Genomic DNA, 18,954 nt, shown 5'->3' with positions numbered 1-18,954 from the left:
TGCCTCACGTGCATAAATTTAGATGGCATCTTTATTCACCATCTCTAATGTCCTAATCTGAACGTAAAGAGGGCTGGTGTATGGGTTTCACGTCTCATTGTTTGTTTATCTTGTGGGAGAGCTATTTTCCATATTGTTGCCTAAAGGATATGGAGGACTTAAGCTAGTACATTTCCCCCTTTATTTTTGATGACAGGGAAGAGTTAACTAGATCAAGATGTTGGATACTTTTGTTATTGAGCTTCCATTATACTAATGACTTTGACCAATAATTTATCCGTTTTCAAAAAAAAAAAAAAAAAAAAAAAACAATAATTTATCCTTCCCCTCCTCCTTCATAGCATTTCCTCTGGCTTCTATGATTCTCATCTTATCCTTTTCTTTCAGTTGAGTTAGGGTTCACTTCCTATTACCCTTAGTTGAAGTTCCTTTCTGATGAAAAATTGCAAATAGCCCCTCCCTTGAGGAAAAGCCTGGATGTACTCACTGGTATAAATGATGCCTAGACCAAGTCTCTTTTGTTATTGGATAATTAGGATATGAGCAGTGCTATTCCTGTAGAAGCTCGTTATGCATAGCTGTTGTAGCTGGAGTGTGGCTGTATTTTCCGGTACTAGTCTTTTGATACGGCACTTGCATGCTATCACTGGCTTCTAGTTTTAGATTGGTTTAGGTGTGTGGATGGGAATTCTTACCAAACAAATGTTGAGGGAGTTAAAAGATGTAGGCTATTTTTTTTTTCCTCCTAAGCAGTGGAACCTGGTATCCTGGCCTTTTTAGATTTACTTTTGTATACTGTATGCTCTATGTAATATAATTAAGTACCTTTTGTCTTAGGTTTCCAGAAGGATTTTTAAAGGAAATAAATTACAATAAAGTTTTTTGGTCAAAATATGAAATGACTGATTACCCAGTGATATGCATGATCATGTTTGAAGAAACATGCATTGAAGACCTTTATGTGGCCGAGTTTTGCTGCTATGATAAAGAAAAAAGCTTGACCTGTAACACCTCCAAAATTCGAGTCTTTTAAAAACAATAAGAGTAACCTTTTAAACTTTCAATACCCAACCATCAAACCTTGGGAGTGTTATTGCTACTCTTATTTTCCGTAGAAAATAAATGCAAAGCAAAACAGAAAATAATTTAATAAAGTAAGTGGTCTAAGTGGTGACAAAAATAATAGTCATTACATCTAAACTGTAAAACATTTTAAAAACAATAATTAGAAGGACAATAAATAAGTTTGGAAGTAAACTAAATTTTCATAGCTACGTGATTTTTCTAATTTCTCCTCACACGTAATTGAGTAAACCTTGATCATGCGTAATCTCAAGGTAAGTAACCTCTGAAACATTCACCTAGTAGCCTTCGTCGATGAAAGATCGGTCGGGGATGACGATTTGGGTGAAATTTAAAGAGTTAGATATTGTATCAGCTTTAGGATTTAGGTGTATATATAACTTAGAAAGCTTAAATTGAATTGCTCTAGAATATTCAGAAGATAAGACTCAATTCAAATTGAGTGTGTTGCAAGCTCCAACTGATAAGGCCAATTTCAAAATTTCTTATTATTATTATTATTATTATTATTATTATTATTATTATTATTATTATTATTATTATTATTATTATTATTATTATTATTATTATTATTATTATTATTATTATTATTATTATTATTATTATTATTATTATTATTATTATTATTATTATTATTATTATTATTATTATTATTATTATTATTATTATTATTATTATTATTATTATTATTATTATTATTATTATTATTATTATTATTATTATTATTATTATTATTATTATTATTATTATTATTATTATTATTATTATTATTATTATTATTATTATTATTATTATTATTATTATTATTATTATTATTATTATTATTATTATTATTATTATTATTATTATTATTATTATTATTATTATTATTATTATTATTATTATTATTATTATTATTATTATTATTATTATTATTATTATTATTATTATTATTATTATTATTATTATTATTATTATTATTATTATTATTATTATTATTATTATTATTATTATTATTATTATTATTATTATTATTATTATTATTATTATTATTATTATTATTATTATTATTATTATTATTATTATTATTATTATTATTATTATTATTATTATTATTATTATTATTATTATTATTATTATTATTATTATTATTATTATTATTATTATTATTATTATTATTATTATTATTATTATTATTATTATTATTATTATTATTATTATTATTATTATTATTATTATTATTATTATTATTATTATTATTATTATTATTATTATTATTATTATTATTATTATTATTATTATTATTATTATTATTATTATTATTATTATTATTATTATTATTATTATTATTATTATTATTATTATTATTATTATTATTATTATTATTATTATTATTATTATTATTATTATTATTATTATTATTATTATTATTATTATTATTATTATTATTATTATTATTATTATTATTATTATTATTATTATTATTATTATTATTATTATTATTATTATTATTATTATTATTATTATTATTATTATTATTATTATTATTATTATTATTATTATTATTATTATTATTATTATTATTATTATTATTATTATTATTATTATTATTATTATTATTATTATTATTATTATTATTATTATTATTATTATTATTATTATTATTATTATTATTATTATTATTATTATTATTATTATTATTATTATTATTATTATTATTATTATTATTATTATTATTATTATTATTATTATTATTATTATTATTATTATTATTATTATTATTATTATTATTATTATTATTATTATTATTATTATTATTATTATTATTATTATTATTATTATTATTATTATTATTATTATTATTATTATTATTATTATTATTATTATTATTATTATTATTATTATTATTATTATTATTATTATTATTATTATTATTATTATTATTATTATTATTATTATTATTATTATTATTATTATTATATTTTTATCATTTTTCAAACCAGTTCAGGAAATTGTCCGAGATCAGCTTTTTTTAAAAAAAAATAAAAAAACCGAAAATAGAAAATAATAATTATAAAATTTATTACTCCCTCCGTTTTTTTATTTGCATCACTTGGTGGTGCGCGGATTTTTAGGAGAGTAATATAATATTGTGAGTGGGTGAATAATTTATTACAGTAAAAGTTAGATGTGGACCATGAAAGAGAAAGAATGTGAGGGAGAGTAAATATCTTTATTATATAAGTGGGGACCATGGAGGATAGAGAAATGACAAAATAATTTAAGTGGGGTTTAAAGTAAGAGAGAGATATGATAAAATATAGTATAATATTACCAAATAACGAAGTGATGCATTTAAAAAAAAAAAACACCCATAATAGGAAAGTGACGTATTAAACAAAAAACGGATGGAGTACTACAACATATAAATTTGAAAATATTTATAAATTCAAAAGTTTCTACTAGAAAATTTGTTGACTAAATATGCTAAAAAATTTAGGGTATTACATGGCCTATCTTCCACACAATGCACCACTCCTTTGCATGTGGCAATAATATTTTTAAACCAGCTGATCAAGTAGACACTTATAAAACTTAAGTTGGATCTTTTTGCTCTATTGCTACTTATTATGTTCTTCATCTTTGTGGAATAATGGGTTCATCATATGTAGAAATTTGCCTCTTTTAAATGCTGCAGGTACAAAAACGCACTTGGAGGGACATGGGTTGTTATGATACTTCTTATGTGCTATGTCTTCACAGAAGTTCTGCGAGTTTCAAGTAGCACGTGGTTGAGTGTTTGGACAGATCAGAGCAGCCCCCACAGATATGGACCAGGATTTTACAATCTGGTCTATGCTCTTTTATCATTTGGTCAGGTGACTATTGGTTAGATTTGGTTTCTCGATGAGTAAATTTTTTTCCTGTTGGTTGGCCATAATTCGGTATATGAAGGGTACAATTTATAATACATCTGTAAATGTTTCTTGGTCCAGGTCCTGATTACATTGCTAAATTCTTACTGGTTGATTACTTCAAGTCTTTATGCGGCTAAGAGACTCCATGATGCTATGCTTAAATCCATTCTTAGAGCTCCAATGGTTTTTTTCCAAACCAACCCGCTTGGACGTGTCATTAATAGATTTGCAAAGGACCTTGGTGATATTGATCGAAACGTTGCTGTATTTGGAAATATGTTTTTGAACATGATGTCGCAGCTTATATCAACATTTGTTTTAATTGGAATTGTGAGCACCATGTCCCTATGGGCCATAATGCCTCTTTTGGTCTTGTTCTATGGTGCCTATCTATACTTCCAGGTATATCTAGCATTCTGGTTTGTCTATTATCTTGAAAAAGCTCCGAAATTTGTCTTCAAATTTTAAAGAGATACCCTTTCATATCATGTGGTTTACTGGGATTCTTTTCATTGCTTAATGATACCTAAACTACAACTTAAAGAGTTGGAAATCTCTCTTCGATGAACCTGAAGCATAAAGTCCCTCTTGCTTTTTAAATGTTTGATTAGGAATTTGTTTTTTCACCTTAATTATAGCTTCCAAAAGTCATCATCAAGTCAGTTGTCTCATGTTTGTTTACCTATATCTTTAATCTATAAACTTGAGATGATAGAGTACTGGCACTATCCTATGTGACACAAAATCTGGTCCTGATTGTTTATTTTATATTCTTGAATCACATGAATTTCTTGCTTATTTAAACTCTTGTTATGAAATGGTCACAATCATTACCTTACAATGAAATAGGATAATCATATCGTGTAATGGAGGACTCATGCTTTGATAATATAAGGTTATTGTCCTTAGTGATTTTCAATCATGTTACTCTTTTTTTGCTGCAAATTTTGATACTGTTCTAATCTATTGATATCTGAGTAACTGAGTAAGTTTCTCTATATCGTGTCGCATGAGAATTATTTAAAGTTCATTGATGCTGGAAATTTCTCGTCATTCTTTGCGGTCCATATCACAATCAGACCATAAGCATAAACTGAGATGCTCAGCCACTTGATGAATTTGCAATTGCACGTCTGAATAGCTTGCATTCTTGTTTTGCAGAGCACAGCACGAGAGGTGAAAAGGTTAGATTCAGTCTCCAGATCACCTGTTTATGCACAGTTTGGAGAAGCATTAAATGGGCTAGCAACTATCAGAGCCTACCAAGCCTATGACCGAATGGCCAATATCAATGGGAAGTCCATGGACAACAATATCAGATTCACTCTAGTGAACATGAGTGGAAATCGCTGGCTTGCTATACGTTTGGAAACACTTGGGGGTCTTATGATATGGCTTACAGCAACTTTTGCTGTCATGCAGAATGGTAGAGCAGAGAACCAAGAGGCATTTGCCTCTACTATGGGGTTGCTTCTTAGTTATGCCTTGAATATCACAGGGCTGTTGACTGGAGTGCTAAGACTTGCAAGTCTTGCAGAAAATAATTTCAATGCAGTTGAACGAGTTGGGACATATATTGATTTGCCTTCTGAAGCCCCTCCTGTTATTGAAAGTAACCGACCTCCTCCTGGTTGGCCTTCATCAGGTTCTATCAAGTTTGAGGATGTGGTGTTACGTTACCGACCCGAACTTCCTCCTGTATTACATGGTGTCTCCTTCACAGTAAACCCTAGTGACAAGGTTGGAATAGTTGGACGAACTGGAGCTGGGAAATCTAGCATGCTCAATGCATTATTTCGTATTGTAGAGCTCGAAAGGGGAAAAATATTAATTGATGACTACGATATTGCCAAATTTGGACTCACTGATTTACGTAAAGTATTAGGAATCATACCTCAAGCACCTGTTTTATTCTCAGGTATGTTTTGCTTAGTTATGGTCTCAGTTAATTTTCTCACTATGGTTAACTTTGCTGTCTCTGACCCTAGTTTTGAGTGGTGAATGGGTACACTGTACTTGTGCTGCAAACTACTTCATTGACGTGAAAGTCATTCTTGCTTGTTAATAAAAATTATATGTATATATATTATAATAGTTTTTGAAATCTATATTACCTATGCTGAATCAGTGTTCTTTTTTGGAGGGAATTTTCCCTCCTAAACTCTTTTTTTTTTCTTTTTTTTGGAAGAATTGTTAATTTGCCTTGGAACTTCATTATTTATTTCTGATTATGATTGAATATTGAGCTACATAGAAAGTAACAATGAATCTGATAATCTGTGTTAATTTGTTTTGATCATCATTAATGATGTTTATTTGTGCTTAATTGGGTTGACCACCTTTACATGATTGCTTTGGAATTTCTCTTTCACATATCTAAGGTTGTTTCTGGATCACCAATGTCTTTTTCATTGATTTGTCTTTAGATATATGTTCTACTATTGCCCTTCTTCCTTTTCGTTGGTCTTTAATTATATTGTCGTTTATCTTCTAACATGTGTACATCTTTTTACTGCTAACTTTGGGTTTGACCTGATCGTTCAATACCATAGAAATACTCGGAAGTCAAGAGAGGACTTTATTTATTTTTGTTATTGGTTTTTTAAAATCTATTCTGGATCCAAGATATATATAAAATTTATGTCCCAAGTTCTTCCACAAATGCAATAATTTCCAAAAGCATAGCATTTCTTATAAAATATATTCTAAATATTGATCATTACTTTTCTTACAATGTTAACTCATCAATAAAATCATTAATATAACTTAAGATCATTTTATCATCATACTTTTTATATAAAGCCAATTTTCTGCACCTTTTTAAGAGTATTCTTAGTAACTATAATGATCATAATTATTCTTGTATAATTAGGATCTGTGAGGTTTAATCTGGATCCTTTCAATGAACATAATGATGCTGATCTTTGGGAAGCTTTGGAGAGGGCCCATTTGAAGGAAGTCATTAGGAGGAATCCTTTAGGTCTGGATGCTGAGGTATGTTTTTCAAGAGGCTTTTGGTTGGTGTTACAGAGTTACACTGAACAAACTTTCAAGTTACAAGTATTTTTATTTTACTGTTAGTGTCTATAACCAAAATTTTCACAAGTATTAGTACTTGTTATGACTTTTTGTACAATAGTTTATACCTTGACTCTTGAGAAACAACTATGCTTGTATTTTGTAGTGTACATTTTTGTGTCTCTCCATTACCTCACTTGGGCTCTCTTCTATTCTGCTTATTTTTTCTAAACTTGAAATTATTTATTTGAATTTGTTTTCTTTGAAACTTATTCTGTATGATATAAACTTGTTTGAATGAAAATACCTCATTTGTACTTGCATAAACTAATTTTTTCCAATATCAGAAGCCATGTAGGTAAGATTTGACAGAGGAGGGTTGAAAAAGGATTTAAGATAGTGCAAACTTCAATATGCTAGTTGAAAGTAATAGTTGTATGTTTCGCCGTTTCGGTGACCCATTCATTGTGTATCGCATGATAAAGAGCTTTTGAGCTTAGGTAGAGGATTCTAGAGTGTATGACAACGCAAAAGACGTGATAGAATCTTTATATATTGGATTCTATATTTATCCAAAATCTTACCTTTTCTTTGTTGTTGCATCTCTTACACGCTTAGTATACCTTTAATATTTCCTGGTTTCATACATTTGAAAAAAATATTTTCATCTTATAATTCTTAATTTTGTTTGAAGGTCTCTGAAGCTGGGGAAAACTTCAGTGTTGGTCAACGTCAACTTCTAAGTCTTGCTCGGGCTCTGCTCCGACGATCCAAGATTTTGGTTCTTGACGAAGCAACTGCTGCTGTTGATGTGAGAACTGATGCTCTAATCCAGAAAACAATACGAGAAGAATTTAAATCATGTACAATGCTCATAATTGCACATCGACTTAACACTATTATTGACTGTGACCGCATCCTTCTTCTTGAGGCTGGAAAGGTATTTTTCACTTAACATTTAGTTAGTTTACCTTATTTTGTATTAATAACATCTTTGGACTGTTATACATATTAAACATAGCACCAATGATATGGGTGGTGATGGAATATAATTCGATGTGGGTGGTGATGGAATAAAATTTGATCTTTGTATGTTACTCAAACTCTTCATTTCACCTCAAATATCCCTGCCGGATTCTCGACACTTGGACACTTCACTTTTAGTTCAAAATCATGGAATTTTTCCAAAAAGTAGCTGAGTCAAGTGCTTAGACACGTGCCTGTGTCAGACATGGGTACTTGAGTCCAAGTGACATAGTGGACAATGACATTCAGAGAGGCAAAATGAAGAAGTTGTAGCTATACATTTATACATTTTTTTTTATCATGCATCACTTGCCAACCTAGCAAGTGATTAATCAGAATTTGTATTCAAGAATTAAAAATATAAAAATACTGCATGTCTGACTTATTAAAATTCAATAATTATACAGTATAAAACTAATCAGAGAGCTTCACTATTTTGTTTTATTACTGTTCCTAGTTTTGGTTTCTACAAAACTCTAGACAGCTTGCTCTTTGTTAGTAGTACACTGTATTAAGTATCCTGGATGTAATATTGGGGCTAGTATGCTGCTGTCTGCAATGTACTGTGGAATAATGTCACCTTTTTTTTGTAGTGGTATTTTGGGTTACTTTATGAGCATATGTTGTCCTTTTCTTGGACCTTCCAACTACAAACTCTTAATTCTCGATCCCTCTCTCATTCAATTATAGAATTTCCAAACCATCTCCCACCTCATCTACTTTTATTTTAAAGTATAATTGCTAAGCCAACAACTTATCACACAAAACCCTATCCAAAAGTTGGTGTTAGTATTAAATTTGGAATATAAGGAGTATTTCATTTTAAGCTAGTGAAGAAGAGCCCCTAACTCTTTGGGTGATCCTGAAAAGGAAAGGTTTGGTTGGAACAATTTTCTTACTTGGATCGGAATTTTCCTAATTACAATGAACCTGAATAGGTAAGTATTTGAACTGAGCTAAGATGATGACCATTTGCCACTTTTATAATGTCACATGCATAACAACACATTCCTTGGGAGGATTGGTACTCCTTGTTCATAATATGTGAATTACTCAAAATACAAGATTAGATAATGCTTGATACTAATCAAAGCCCGCCCTAGTTGCAGCCAGGCTGGCCTTGCACTGTTAGAATACCATTCTAGCTATGGCTGTTCTCTAGTTCAAGGTGAAGCTCTAGGTTACATTATATCTCTTCGTGGGTTGCTCTGCTTAGGAACAAAGTTTCTTTCTGGCGGATCACATGTAAGTGTTATATCTTAGATTGAATTACATAATCTTACTTTATGTGGTATGGGGAATTTTTTTTTATTCAAGAGGTCAGGAGTTCACTCCTTCTATGTCAAATCAGGAGAGTGCTAGCCTAAACAGACTTCACAGTAGGTATGTGGAGAGAGTGAGTTTGATGAGCTATTTATGTATATATGGGTGAAAGAACAAGTGCATTTGGACACATGCTTATGGAGATCTCCGCACAATTACTTGTTTAGATGTTAGATAGATTTTTATGTTGTCTTAGCATCTCCTAAGTCTCTGGTGGACTGCTAGTCTCTATCATCCAGAGATCTCCTTAACAGAAGTCTCTGTTTATCTAGTACAGGCATTTGATGCACTTGGCTTCAACTATTTTGAATATAATATGAGACTGTTAAGGGGGGTAATGAAACTAGATATATATATTTATTTTTTATATTCAATGAAAGCAACAATAACAAAAGAATGGTCGATATTTTAAAGGAAAATTTGTATAAGACAACCTTTTAAAAGACATTTTTTGTTTAAAACAACCTTTTAAATTTTTTTTGGGCAAAGTCAGACCTTAATAAAAAAAAAAAATTGTTAAGGACAACCAAGCTCCACTTTCAGGCATTGACTCACCGTTTTCCGGTGTTGACTTCCACGTGACACGCGCATGACCCTTATTTCTCCTATTTGCTCCCCTTCTCCAATTTTTTCACTTAAAACCTTTTCCTTTTTATTGTTTGAATGAAAGAGGAAAGCTTTCCCTTTTTTGGTACCCTAATCTCTCTCTCTCTCCATTTTTTTTAATGCTTCTTCTGCCATGGCTAAACAGAAAAAATGAGCTGCTGCATTGGGAAGAAAAAAGAAGAGGGGAAGCAATTTCTACCAAATGAAACCCAAACCAAAACCCTAGTTCTATAAATTGACAAAGTTCAACCAAAATTGGAACAATAAGTATGAACTTACTCCCCTCAATGCCAAGAAGATGAATCCCACCACCTTTGAATTGTAGAATACCCCTTTCGAAGTTCTAAATTGAGAACAAAGTTTTGTTTTTGATTCAATTGAAGGAAGGGTGGGGTTTAAGTGAAAAAGTTGGAGGGAAAAGGGGTGTAATTAGGAGAAATAAAGGTCATGTGCGTGTCATGTGGGAGTCAACGCCGGAAAACGATGAGTCAATGCCTGAACATGAGCTTGGTCGTCCTTAACAAAAAAAATTTCTAATAAGGTCTGACTTTGTCAAAAAACATTTAAAAGGTTGTGTTAAACAAAAAATGTCTTTTAAAAGGTTGTCTTAGACAAATTTTCCGTTTTAAAAAATAAGAGCTCAGAGAAGGAAAAAAAAACTTCCTTCAATTAAGAAGATATAAATATCTAGATTTCCAGTAACTGGCAAAGAGGAGCACTAAGCCACTAACCACAATCTGCTTTAACTTAAAAATGGTTGCATGGCAAACCCACACCATTCCAACATACACAAGTATTTGCTATGTACAGAGTATTATTTGTTCAGATTTTCATTCCTACTCTCTGGAGAATTGAAGATTTCTAATGCAACTGGGCCAAAGATTTTTAGGTGTGCAATTTATTCGCCAATAATTGAGCCTCTAACCATGTCTATTTGTGTCATAGAGTTGCTTTCAATTTATTTATTAGGAGATGTCCTTGTGGGATATTCTGTGATGGGCCCTTATAGCTGTTGAACAAGCTTAGAGCACTTCAATTTTCATATTTTCTTTCCTTTTTTATGAATTCGTCTTAGTTGTTATTATCTCTGTTTCTGATTGAAAGCAACACTTGCCTTTTTCATCAGTTTCTTATTACTCGAAACACACTTCAATACTTGGTAAGGGTTCACTCCTAACCTAAATGTTCTTCTCATTTTGACTCCACTTGCACTATTTTTTCTCTCTTTTTCACTTACAATTAAATATACCCTATTAGCTATATTTTATAATGTAAAATTTCCACATTTTGGTCCCCACCCTATAATTTCTCGTAAACTTTATGAGTACCCTACTAATTAATCTAAAGTAGAGGGAGTATTAAAAATCAAACTCTCTGACAAAAACAAAACATATGTTCGGCAGTTGTAGGTAACTATGAAATCTGCAGTCATGTTGTTTGGTTATTGAGTGTGCTCTGTTTTGCGAAGAATATTATTTGTTGTCTTCATACCATGTAATGATGAAGAATGAGGATATAATGTCAAAAATACTTTAGTGCCTATTCTTATTTGGGGTCAATTACTAAATTTTTTGTAATGAATACCCCTAGACCCCTCCTTAGGCTAGTGTATATTCATTGCAGTGGGAAAGGATACTATGGACAAACTACTTAGAATTTCTTAGGCGAGCAGAGTAAAGTGTGAAGAATTGGTAACGAATTAACGATGCAGTCATAATGCTATGGAAATTGTAAATTCTTTTTATGATGTTAAATACAAATCTCTCTCTCTCTCTTTTTTCTCCTTAAGCAATTAACTTATATTTTCTCTCTGATATCCTAATATGAAACCCTGTTTATTTCAGTTTTTAAATTTTGTTCTCTTCTCACTAGTTGGTTTATATCATAATCTTTTTTCAGGTTCTTGAATATGATACCCCAGAGAAGCTTCTCTTAAGTGAAGAAAGTGCCTTCTCCAAGATGGTTCAAAGTACTGGAGCTGCAAATGCTCAATATTTGCGCAGCCTTGTACGCAAAGATGTAGTTGAAAATAGGTCAACAACTAGAGATGATTATGGGCTAGATGGGCAAAGGAGGTGGTTGGCATCTTCAAGATGGGCAGCAGCAGCTCAGTTTGCCCTTGGTGTTAGCTTAACATCATCGCAGAATGACCTTCAACAGTTGGAGATTGAAGATGAGGATAACATTCTGAGGAGGACAAAGGATGCAGTCATTACGCTACAGGGTGTCTTGGAAGGAAAGCATGACAGAGCTATTGAGGAGACTCTCGAGCAATACCAAGTTCCTAGAGATAGATGGTGGTCGTCTCTATATAAAGTTGTTGAAGGTAATTTTTTTTGTATTTCATTTTCCAATATAATATAGTTAATTTCTACGTAGAATTAATGACTTCACAAGAATGTGCTAAAAGCCTAAAACATTACTAAATTCCTTAAATTCACTTGTTTTACAGAAAAACTCTCTACGTATTGTCTTTTTTTTTTATGAAACTCTTGGTTAACTGACCTTTTTTTTTATTTTTATTTTTTAATATACTTAACTTTATATATATATATTTTTTTAACATGTTTATGATAAATGCTAAATAATAAACCACTAATTCAGGTGTAATAAACAGACTGGTGACTCACAGCTAACTGAGTTAGCAATTGTGGGTGAATACAAATTCCCCTATTTGGTGGAAAAATATGAAACTATTTTCATGCTTTGTAAAACCACAAACTCAAAGCAGTTGTATATTGGGTAAACCACTAATTAAATTAGCGGAGTTATGGTACTGAGGGAATGTAATTAATACTAAATGAGTTGAATAATTTTGCCTTATAACATTATCTATGAAATCGCTTATGCAGATGTAACTCTGGCTATTCCAATGAATATATGATTTTGATCAAGGTTAAGGGTTTTAATCGAACTTGACTTTTAATGGATTGGGCCAAAATGTTAGTCCAATTAAATTGAAAAATTAAATAGAAAAATGTAAATTCTTTACAAAAAAATTTATGTATAGTCTTGTTTTCACATATACTTAACTTTATCTCTCTCCATTATTATTTCTTGCTCAATTATTGGCCTACCCATTATTGACTTGCTATTGACCTGTGATTCGCATTGGCCCAATATAATGCGATCCTCTTTTGACCTCCCTTTATCAATCTATACCGACCTTGACAAGGTAACTAGGTTAACATAGATGTCGAGATTTTAGGAACTTGAGAGATATGTCTAACTTGCTCTGATCATGTCATTTAATTTGATTACTTTTTTTTTTTTTTTTTTTTTTTTGAGGGTCATAGCCAAAGATGGGATTAGTTGCCCGTTTGCACTGTCTTCTGTTAACCATAGTATTAATAGAGCAAGTTCATTGAACTGATTTACATTGTGTAGTTTTCATATTCAACACGTGTAATTTTTCTTCCTTCTCTTAACTAGCTCAAATCCCATGCAATGCATGAATAAAACTAAGTATTTTTTTTTTCTTTCAATTATTTAGAGACTCTTACATTCAAAAAGCGTTAAGATCAATTAGTATATGAACTTACAAAGTATATCTTGGTCTCACACATCAAGATTCATAATAATAACATGTAATAGACTAATAATCTACTGTAACTTGCAAGGCAATAATAGAAGGGAATTTGGGGATTTGATTAATTAACACAGCAGGGGATACAATGGCCACTTGAGGTTGCCAATCTCTCTAGCAACTTGAGGCTGCTAATCTCAAAGGTTCCTAAGCAATTTTTCTGGATGCCTCCTCTCTACTCCTAATACAATTCTTATACTAAGAATCACTAGTGATCTCAATTGACCTTAGGAAGAACATGTGAAAATATTACACTAATATGGAAACACATTAAAATAACAGAGCTAAAGCTAATTGCCTGCTTTCCCTTCATTCCTCTTAATTAACTTTGTCAACTAGTAAAGTAATGCTTCCCTATGCTCCTTTGCTGCTGACTTGACCTTGAATGTTGTTGACTTCTTCTTCCCCTTTCCCTTTCTTACTACTCCTTGAGTACACCAAAAGAGGTGTTTGACCAGCTTGACCTCGGTGCGTGAACCAGTCCATGACATCACTACATCTCAGTTGTATGTGAACTTGTTAGTGTGGCTATGCATGACTAAATAAGATAATGTATTACGAATAACAAGTTTGGATGGAGGAAATATATTTGCTCGGTAGTTTTTATGTCTGTACTGTTATTGACACACTTATTTATCATTAAGAGTGTCAAACTTACTAAATAAAAAATAATTAATAAATTTTATGCTATGTGAATATAATTCTATTTCTACTATCGAATTCTTTATAAACTGAATTTAGCAATTTTTTCTTCTTTGCAGGTCTTGCAGTGATGAGTAGATTGGGTCGAAGTAGGCTTCATCACCCTCATTACAATTTTGAAGACAAGTCTATTGACTGGGATCATGTCGAAAATTGAGAAAATTCATGAGTTGATTGTATGTATAATTATTTATAAAATTTGTGACCTTTTGCTTTTTATCGAGTCTACTAACTACGAAATAGACAGGTTTGACAATGATACTGTAATACTGCATTTTTGTAGCTCCAAAGCATAGATCCTCTATTGCAATCGGGGGAATTTCTATATGTTGAAAATTAAGAATATTAACCTCCTTGATTAGCAATCAGTAAACGATAATTTAGCTTGTTGCTAATTCAAACTATAATTATCCTTAATTTAAATAATTTTGTTCATCACGGAATCAATATTTTTCCATTTTTTTATGAAGAATTTCTTTTGAAAGAAAAAGTACACATAATGGTCTTGTTAGGGTTGTTTGACCAAGGCTTAAGAAAAGGTGAAAGTCAAATTATTGACATGGAAAATCTAAGTTGTTCTATGATCTTAAATTTCCCTTTTAAATGTCGGTACATTTCGATTGCAGGTAAAATGGGGTAGATTGATAAGAAAAAGGTGAACTTATAAAGACTGAGATTATTGACTAAATTGATGAAAATTGGAAGCGGTACAAATTAGTACAAATTTTATAAAGTAGACTCTTGCTAAACCAATTGAAAATATATATAGACCGAGTCCTTTAACAGAAATTTTTTTTTTTTAAAAAAAAAAAAAAAAAAAAAAAAAATTAAAATTACCATCCAAAATTGTAAAATTTTGAACTAACCACCCGTTTAATTTTTTATTTTAAGTTATCACCCCTTCAATTAAAAAAATGCATAGATTACCAACCATTTTAAAAATACGGTGGAGTTTTCGTCCGTGGGCCCAACCTAACTAACTTCCCTCCTATTTTTTTTTCCTCTCGATTTAATCCTCTTACTGATATATTTCACTCAACCTATCATCATTTCCTTCATTGAATTCAACACAGGCAATTTAATTTCATTTCTAAACCTCCAAATTTTACAATTTCAGAAAAAAAAAAACCAATATATCACCACCATTACAGTGTCACCCTTTTCATTCATTTTCTCTTTCCTCCCATCACTACCAAAAACCTTCTTCTTTTGCAGCATCGAACCTCTAAACCCATTACAACAACCTAACACACCAACAACTCTACAACATCGAACCTCTCTAATTCCCACCTCCGACCCCACTTCATCTGCAGCTGCAAACAACCGTGCAACGACTCACATCCCCTTATCCAAACGTAATAGCAGCCCACAAAAAGGAGCTAATTGCAACAGTAATAAGCGCCAGCAAGAGTGAATAATCGCAGTCGTCGTAACTTTCAATTTCAGCTCCAATTCAATTTGAATTCAAAGCGAGCGCTCCCTAATTAATATGCGATCGCTCCAATTTTCATCCAATTTAATCTAAGAGGAAGAATGTTTATAGCGCTCTGAAATCCCAAGATTCCATGAACCATAACTCCCAAATCTACCTATTTACCCAAATTATAGTGAAATTTGGTAGAATTTGGTGATGGAAATGTGAATTGAAGTTAGGAAAGCGTTTTTAAAGAGAAAAATCGGGGAAAAAATTAGTCAAAAGGGTCAAATTGAGCGTTAGGTGGTATCCACAGACGGAAAATCCACTGGTTTTTTGAAATGGGTGGTAATCTGAGCATTTATTTAATTTAAGGGGTGGTAATTTAAAATTAAAAATTAAACAGCTAGTTAGTTCGAAAATGGTTACATTTTTTGGCGGTAATTTAAAATTTTTCCAAAGAAGAGTTTTTCTAAGCTATGCCCTTAATGTTATTGAATTTCTAAAGTGTGTCCATGTTTTTTTCAAAATTACAAGTTGTCCCTCCAACTTAAGGTGTTTGATGAACTATGCCTTCTGGCGTTAACTCGATGTTAGTAATTGCAAAAACAAAAAAAAGTAATAAGAAGCAGATGAGAAAAAAGTAGAAGAAATACATAAAAAGTTTGACATATATCAGTGGTTGCTTTTAGAAGAATGAAGAAAATTAGATGAGAAAATGTTTAATGTTAATCCCTTTATATAACTCTAACTCAATTTGGGCGTGAAAATTTTATCCTAAGTATGGTAAATAACAGTTAACACAACTACTAATGTTTGTTTAACATTAGAGGGTGCTGAATAAAAACTTTAAGTTGGAGGGAACATCTTAAAATTTTTTAAAAAAACATGAACACACCTTAAAAACTCAATGACTACGGGGACATAACTTTAAAAAAATAAGACTTGTGTAAGTAACGATTAAATTGTGCAACTAGTGTGCCTAAACTAGACTAGTATGTAATGGTTTGCTTATTTTCTTGAGATCTGATAAACCCTAAAATTGGAAAAGCGGTCAACTGATCAATCCATGTTAAGGCTTCCACATGAAAGAGACGAAGTTGCTAAAACTCATCTGTCATAACTCTAGATGTGAAAATTCTAAGGTAATCAAATAGTTTTTTATCATCTTAAGCCATATGACATGGCTTCATATGAGTCATGCATTAAAAAAATGTGGGTCCACCCCTTTTTTTTCCCTAAAATCATTTAAATCATTTTAGAAAATTTGTAAATTAAATTTTATAATTTAAAAAAATCAGATTATATTATTTCCTGAAAAAAAAAAAATAGATTGATTAAAAATTGTTACATACTAGTTAAGTAAATTAAGGTAGTAATACAAATTATTCTCTCTCTTAGGGTTTTCTTAACACCATTTCTCTCTCCTCTGAAACTGTCTTCATGGTCACTGGAATCTTATATTAACCTACCGACTGCTTCCCAGAAATGGTCGTGCTGAACATCACCTTATCCTTTATAAAAGGAGAACATGGAGTACGTACTCATGGAGTCATCGACGGATATCTGAAATCTCTCTTTTTAGGGTTTGTTTTACCCCTCCCTCTTCTGTCGACCACCAGGGTCTATTATCCGAAAACGGCAGACATTGCCATCGTGTTATTGCGAAACATCACCATAGCCTTTATAAACTGAGTGATTGGAGTTCGTATTAGTGGAGTCACCGACAGTAATACCCCGTATTTTTTTTTATGTATTTTTATAAAGTATTTAAGTATTAATAAAATGTATTGTTAAGGGCTCAAGTATTTTAATTAAATATTTTAAAGGGTTAAAGTATTTTAAATATAAGGTTTTATAAAAGTAAAATATATTTTGGGCCAAACGTTTATCAATTATTGGGCAATGTAAATTATTCCTACACACTCTTATTGGAATAACCCATTCCAAAACCCATAACGTAAGCCCTATCCCATAACTTAAGCCCACATTTTCATAAGCCCAAATTTAACCCTACACTCTCTACTCTATAAATACCCCATGAATCCCCAAAAATTTCCCACACAAAAAGTTTAGTCTTATTTTCTTTCTCCTTTGTTTTATTAATTTGTGTAATTATAATTATTAATTTATGGGTTTTGATTTTATTGTTTGAAATTAATTTAATTAGTATCAAATTGTATTTTGCTGATTAAACTTTATAATTTCAGATTTTATAAATGTCATAATCTTTTAGATTTGGGGTTTTTAATTATTGAAAATTATGATTTTAGGGTTTTTATGAACAATTGATTTAGGGTTTTATAGTAATGATGCTTTGAAATTTTGGTAATTATAACTACTGATTAGTTTAACTTAATTCCAGATTATTTTGAACACGTAAATTCGTGTTTTAATTTTTAGATTTCCGTTCGTTAATATTAATCCCGTTTTAATCCCGGTCAGGTTTTGAACTCATCCGACTTTGATAAAAAAAGTAGTGTTTTCCATGTGGAAACAACGTTTTAAGAAAGACTCACTACTATTAGTAGTGAGCACCACCCTCTCGTGGCCAAATTCAGCCTCTAAATATGATTTTTAGGTAGTTTATGATTTTTAACGAAGTTTTTTTTTTTATGCTTTAAATTTTATCCTCGAGTTTAAAGGGTAAGAGATAATTTAATGTTTCTATGGATAATTTAAGTATAAAGATGTATTTTGATGAAGTTTTACAGGGTTTTTGATTAGTTTAAAATGCTGGAATTTTATTTAAAGTAGTATAATTGTGATTTTAATAAAAGGGTGTGATTACCCATTAAAAAGGAGTTTAATTAGGGGTTTTCAAATAATTTTCAGATTATTTTAAGTAGTCTAAAGTAAACTTAAGTTGCTGGAAATTGTGTATAAAGTTGCTGGAAATTGTGTATATGTAAGGAATATTTCAAGCATTACCCCAAACTTAAACCCCACAGTGATAATACACTTAAGTATGGTGGCGTCCAAAGGGAAGGAAGCTAGAGCAAAAGAGTCGCCAAGAAGTTTTAGGAACTTGTAAACCGTTCACAGGGTGAAGGTTACACCCCTTAACGATCCTAGAGATCGTTAACTCCAATAGGTCTGGAACCAAGACTGGAAGTTCGGGGATGAAGGTACAAATTCAATCTAAAAGAGAAAGAACTTGCCCTAATAATAGACCTCTACTTTATTCTTCTCGTACACATGTGCGCTTTCTGACTAACATGCAATCAATAGATTTACCCTAAACCCGTTTAATCAATGTTGGTTGAATATTAATGCACAAATAAAACTATTATTGGCGA

General features: G+C 30.8%; 1 protein-coding gene across 3 annotated transcripts in view; it reads left to right on the top strand.

Annotated features, from left to right (window-relative positions):
- LOC145636012 (ABC transporter C family member 2-like) overlaps positions 1-14,602 on the top strand; it is a 40,957-nt gene extending 26,355 nt beyond the window's left edge. For all 3 annotated transcript variants that reach the window (XM_081687449.1, XM_081687450.1, XM_081687451.1), the window contains exons 22-28: positions 3,761-3,941; positions 4,059-4,382; positions 5,142-5,898; positions 6,853-6,974; positions 7,693-7,938; positions 11,853-12,279; positions 14,301-14,602. In XM_081687449.1, the coding sequence (XP_081543575.1) occupies positions 3,761-3,941; positions 4,059-4,382; positions 5,142-5,898; positions 6,853-6,974; positions 7,693-7,938; positions 11,853-12,279; positions 14,301-14,398 (2,155 nt within the window). In that variant the 3' untranslated portion in view covers positions 14,399-14,602. The remainder of the gene's footprint in view (positions 1-3,760; positions 3,942-4,058; positions 4,383-5,141; positions 5,899-6,852; positions 6,975-7,692; positions 7,939-11,852; positions 12,280-14,300) is intronic.
- Positions 14,603-18,954: the final 4,352 nt, after the last annotated feature.

Source organism: Chenopodium album, chromosome 6, assembly GCF_948465745.1.
Source record: "Chenopodium album chromosome 6, dcCheAlbu1.1, whole genome shotgun sequence".
Taxonomy (NCBI): Eukaryota; Viridiplantae; Streptophyta; class Magnoliopsida; order Caryophyllales; family Amaranthaceae; genus Chenopodium; species Chenopodium album.
This window is presented reverse-complemented; position numbering and strand designations above follow the sequence as displayed.